The sequence below is a fragment of the Salvelinus sp. IW2-2015 genome, linkage group LG4q.2 (assembly GCF_002910315.2).
Source record: "Salvelinus sp. IW2-2015 linkage group LG4q.2, ASM291031v2, whole genome shotgun sequence".
Lineage (NCBI taxonomy): Eukaryota > Metazoa > Chordata > Actinopteri > Salmoniformes > Salmonidae > Salvelinus > Salvelinus sp. IW2-2015.
Genome location: NC_036843.1, coordinates 19,803,917 through 19,809,727, shown reverse-complemented (window position 1 = coordinate 19,809,727; position 5,811 = coordinate 19,803,917). Strand labels below are relative to the sequence as shown.

At 48.5% G+C, this 5,811-nt stretch overlaps 1 protein-coding gene across 4 annotated transcripts in view; it reads left to right on the top strand.

The window, feature by feature from the left end:
- daam1a (dishevelled associated activator of morphogenesis 1a) overlaps window positions 1–5,811 on the top strand; it is an 84,370-nt gene that overhangs the window by 70,872 nt on the left and 7,687 nt on the right. For all 4 annotated transcript variants that reach the window (XM_070443416.1, XM_070443415.1, XM_070443417.1 and 1 more), the window contains one exon: window positions 2,680–2,786. In XM_070443416.1, the coding sequence (XP_070299517.1) occupies window positions 2,680–2,786 (107 nt within the window). The remainder of the gene's footprint in view (window positions 1–2,679; window positions 2,787–5,811) is intronic.

Sequence of the window (5,811 nt, the reverse complement as noted above, 5' to 3'; positions counted from 1 at the left end):
CCTCTCTGATACTGCATGAGCCCTCCTCTCTCTCACTCTCTGATACATCATGTACGCCCCCTCTCTCTCTCACTCTCTGATACATTGTGTAGCCCTCCTCCTCCTCCACTCTCTGATACAGCATGTAGCCCTCCTCTCTCTCACTCTCTATCTACCAGCATGCTAGCCTCATCCTCTCACTTCTCTCATTCAGCATGTAGCCCCCCCCCCTCTTCTCACTCTCTGATACCATAATGTAGCCCTCCTCTCTCTCTCACTCTCTGACAGCATGTAGCCCTCCTCTCTCTCTCTCACTCGCTGATACAAAGCATTAGCCCTCCTCTCTCTCTCTACTCTCTGATACAGCATGTAGCCCTCCCTCTCCTCTCACTCTCTGATACAGCATGTAGCCCCCCTCTCTCTCTCACTCTCTGATACAGCATGTAGCCCCGCCTCTCTCTCTCTCACTCTCTGATACAGCATGGTAGCCCTCCTCTCTCTCTACTCACTCTCTGATACATGCATGTAGCCCTCCTCTCTCTCTCTCACCTCTGATACAGCTGAGCCCTCCTCTCTCTCTTCTCTCTCTCTCTCTGATACAGCATGTAGCCCTCCCTCTCTCACTCTCTGTACAGCATGTAGCCCCCCTCTCGCTCTCTCACTCTCTGATACAGCATGTAGCCCTCCTCTCTCTCTCTCACTCTCTGATACAGCTCTAGCCCTCCTCTCTCTCTCTACTCTCTGATACAGCATGTACGCCCTCCTCTCTCTCTCTCACTCTCTGATACAGCATGTCCCTCTCTCTCTCTCTCACTCTCTGATACATCATTGTAGCCCTCCTCTCTCTCTCTTCTCTCTCTGATACACTGCAGCAGCCCTCTCTCTCTCTCTCCTCTCTGATACAGCATGTAGCCCTCCTCTCTCTCTCTCACTCTCTGATACAGCATGTAGCCCTCCTCTCTTCTCTCTCTCTCTGATACAGCATGTAGCCTCTCCTCTCTCTCACTCTCGGATACAGCATGTTACCCCCCTCTCTCTCTCACTCCGATACAGCATGTAGCCCCCTCTCTCTCTCACACTCTCTGATACTAGCATGTTAGCCCTCCTCTCTCTCTCTCACTCTCTGATACAGCATTAGTCCCCTCTCTCTCTCTCTCACTCTTCTGATACACATGTAGCCCTCTCTCTCTCTCTCTCTGATACAGCATGTAGCCCTCCCTCTCCTCTCTCACTCCTGATTACAGCATGTAGCCCTCCTCTCTCTCTCTCACTCTCTGGATACAGCATGTAGCCCCCCCTCTCTCTCTCTCACTCTCTGATACAGCATGTAGCCCTCCTCTCTCTCTTCTCACTCTCTGATACAGCATGTAAGCCCTCCTCTCTCTCTCTCACTCTCTGATTACAGCATGTAGCCTCCTCTCTCTCTCTCCTCTCTCTGATACAGCATGTAACCCTCCTCTCCTCTCTCTATACGACATGTACGCCTCCTCCTCTCTCTCTCTCACTCTCTGATAATCTAACATTGTAGCCCTCCTCTCTCTCATCTCATTACATCATGTAGCCCTCCTCTCTCTCTTTCTCTGATACATCATTGTAGCCCTCCTCTTCTCTCTCTCTCTGATAACCATCAATGTAGCCCCCCTCTCTCTCTCTCTCTCTGAGCTGATACAGATGCATGTAGCCCTCCCTCTCTCTCTCTCTCTCTGATACAGCATATTGATATCCCTCGCCTCTCCTTTTTTTTCTGTAGCCCTCCTCTCACTCTCTGATACAGCATGTAGCCCTCCTCTCTCTCTCTGATACATCATGTAGCCCTCCTCTCTCTCTCTCTGATACATATTTTTTAGGGAGCCCTTTTCTGTTTCTACTCTGATTGTAGTACAGCACATAGGCCAAATGTATCACCATATTCCAGAGAATTCTGTAATCCAATGATTGCTTTGATGATGACTAACTGATGACATGTAATCGTAAAACTCCTCGTCCCCTTTTAACCTTCCCTCAAAACCGCTGAGCCTTCATGTTCTTTATCGCCCCATAACTATGACGATGACTAGGTGAAAAAGTATAGTATTTTCAAATAGATGTGAGTAATTGAAGGCTAATCGAGTTTTATAAGATTTTTCATTGCTATTGCTTTAATCTAGGGCCCTAATTAAAGAAAGTCTGCAGTGTTCATAGGGAGTGCGCTAGTGACGGAATGGAGCATTTGTAGTGGTGGGGCCCGGCCCGGCTGGCCTGGACGGCGGAGGTTATTTAGCAAGGTTTTAAAGCATCTGAATGCTGTTAGTGGGAATACTGCCTGACTGCCATGTCTGTTCTGAGTTCTGAAGAAAAATGTGTCCAGCTGCCAACCTAATCCATCTGTTCAATGGAACATGATCAAAGTTCTACGAGTTCTAGGTCTGAGTCATTTAAACATAATTTACATTCAGAGCGGCCATTTATTTCCAGCAGGAGATTACCACATKTCAGTGATAACTCTGCATGTCTTTTCAATGATAATAATTCATAATTGATTTGATTTCTATAGCTCTTTTCCAGATTGTCAAAGCTCTTTAGTTAGTAAGGGGTGAAACTCCCCATACCTGACATTTTGCGCCAGGAAGCTCACCACACATCAGCTATCACGGTGGAGAGAAGGGTATTAGTGTGTGGCTGTACAAGTTCTCTCTTGATAATTGTCCTGTTCCTGTCCAGCTGCTGAAGTTTGTCCCAGAGAAGAGTGATGTGGATCTCCTGGAGGAGCACAAGCATGAGCTGGACCGCATGGCCAAGGCTGACCGCTTCCTCTACGAGATGAGCAGGTAAGGACTTTGGTTCGGTATAATGACTTTTGGTACTGCTACATTGTGTAACACCACATTCCCAATAATAATAKAATTTTATTTGTAATGCGCTTTTCAAACCCCCAAATTGCTAAAACCCCGCAGTGCTAGACACTATCCTCAGCATGTTGTTTGTTGGTATACTGTGGAAAATATTCAGCTGCTCTCGGATGACAATGGATGTTGACTTTAAAACTGCTTCTTCATTGTTAACATGTAGTCTTCATCAGTGCTTTTACTATAACAACACGTTCTGTGTTAATAGTCTTGAATCAACGTTGCTGTTAACAGGAATTGACACAGATCATTGTAGTACCACCAGCAGCATATGTTAACAGCATGACACTCAGTGACGTGCTAGCTGGATGTCAACGTCTTTTAACACAAATCACTTTGGTATATCTACTGTAAKTGCTGAGGGACATCACTGCCAGACATGAAGCTGTGACCCAGATCTGCCAGTGAAGGCCATTGGTCCTGACTGTGAGTACTTGGGGAGAGTAGAACGATTGGTATTGTTCTTTAGTGAATAAAATATACAGAACTGCATTTTGCCATGTGTAGGTCAAACAAATGTATTACCTTTTGGAGTGCTGTCCATGTAATTCACTATGGACTATAATTATGAGAATTCATCCCCCAACTAGTTTTAGAAGTATAATATGTGAGTGAGCAAATTTTTATTTCTTTAGGTTATTCTTTACCATGAGTCATGCTATCTGAGCTGAGGGGGAGCCTGTGGCTGAGGGGGAGCCTGTGGCTGAGGGGGAGCCTGTGGCTGAGGGGTAGCCTGTGGCTGAGGGGGAGCCTGTGGCTGAGGGGGAGCCTGTGGCTGAGGGGGAGCCTGTGGCTGAGGGGGAGCCTGTGGCTGAGGGGGAGTGTGGTGAGGGGAGGGGGAGCCTGTGTTGAGGGGGAGGGGAGCCTGTGGTTGAGGGGGAGTGAGGAGGAGAGCCTGTGGTTGAGGGGGAGGGGAGCTGTGGCTGAGACTGTGGCTGAGGTTGAGACTGTGGCTGAGGTTGAGACTGTGGGCTGAGGCTGAGGCTGTAGTGAGATGTGGTTGAGGGGGAGCCTGTGGCTGAGGGGGAGGGGAGCCTGTGGTGGTGTGGGAGGGGAGCCTGTGGTTGAGGGGGAGGGGAGCTGTGGTTGAGGGGGAGGGGGAGCCTGTGGTTGAGGGGGAGGGGAGCCTGTGGCTGAGGGGGAGGCTGTGTTGAGACTGTGGCTGAGTGAGAGGCTGTGGCTGAGTGGGAGCTGTGGCTGAGGCTGTAGTTGAGACTGTGGTTGAGGGGAGGCTGGTGCAAAGGTGGCGGCAAGCAGCTGAACTCTCCATGTAACTCTGTTGTTAATGAGTGAATATGAAACCTCCCTGGGGACATTCTCGGCTAGGGCAAAAAAAGAAACCCCAGGGCTAGGTCTCACTGCAGTCCTTTATGGCATTCCTCTACTGTGTTACAAATGAGGGTTGGATTACTAGATTACAGGAAAGGAAACGTTGACAGGTGCATTGTGAGTGTAGTACAGCCAATTTTTTTCCATGATGTATCAGCATTTACTATGGGAATAGAGACTTCCTTCCAGGATCTGAAGTCGTTTCTCCTTTTGTGTTTTGCCTTCCTGAAAACATTGAAGCTGAGGTAACAGAGTTTGGGCAGGGAGCAGGAATGGAGCTTCTTTATCAATGTGCTCTGAGTTTTCACGTTGGATATTTATCAATAAAATCATTTGTGAAAGATGTATGTAAACTGCGCAAAAATAATACGTCCTGTCACTGTCAACTGCGTTTATTTTCAGCAAACTTAACATACAAGATTCAACAACTAAGACATGTGACGAACAGAAATGGAATAATATGTCCTGAACAAAGGGGGGGGGGGGGTCAAAATCAAAAGTACAAGTCAGTATCTGGTGTGGCCACCAGCTGCATTAAGTACTGCAGTGCATCTCTCTCATGGACTGCACCAGATTTGCCAGTTCTTGTTGTGAGATGTTACCCACTCTTCCACCAAGGAACCTGCAAGTTTCCGGACATTTCTGGGGGAATGGCCCTAGCCCTCACTCTCCGATCTAACAGGTCCAGACGTGCTCAATGGGATTGTGATCCGGGCTCTTCGGTGACCATGGCAGAACACTGACATTCCTGTCTTGCAGGAAATTCACGCGCAGAATGATCAGTGTGGCTGGTGGATTTGTCATGTTGGAGGGTCATGTAGGATGAGCCTGCAGAGGGGTACCACATGAGGGAGGAGGATGTCTTCCTGTAACGCACAGCGTTGACATTGCTGCTATGACAACAAGCTCAGTCTGATGAATGCTGTGACACACAGCCAGACCATGACGGACCCTCACCTCCAAATCGATCCGCTCCAGAGTACAGGCTCGGTGTAATGATCATTCCTTTGACGATAACGCGAATCCACCATCACCACTGGTGAGACAATATCGTGACTCGTCAGTGAAGAGCACTTTTGTGCCAGTCCTATCTGTCCAACGACGGTGGGTTTGTGCCCATAGGCGAGTTGATGCCGGTGATGTCTGGTGAGGACCTGCCTTACACAGGCTACAAGCCCTCAGGCTGAGAGAGGCTGGACTATTGCGGACAGTCTGAGCACTGATGGAGGGATTGTGCGTTCCTGGTGTATAGGGCAGTTTGTTGTTACCATCCTGTACCTGTCCACAGGTGTGATGTTCGGATGTTACCAAATCCTGTGCAGGTGTTTGTTAACACGTGGTCTGCCACTGCGAGGATGATCAGCTGTCCGTCCTGTTCCCTGTAGCGCTGTCTTAGGCGTCTCACAGTATTGACTTGCAATTTATTGCCTGGCCACATCTGCAGTCCTCATGCTCTTGCAGCATGCCTAAGGTACGTTCACGCAGATGAGCAGGGACCCTGGGCATCTTTCTTTCTGGTGTTTTTCAAAGTCAGTAGTCAGTGTCTTAACGACCGTTCACAGGTGCATGTTCATTAATTGTTTATGGTTCATTGAACAAGCATGGGAACAGTGTTTAA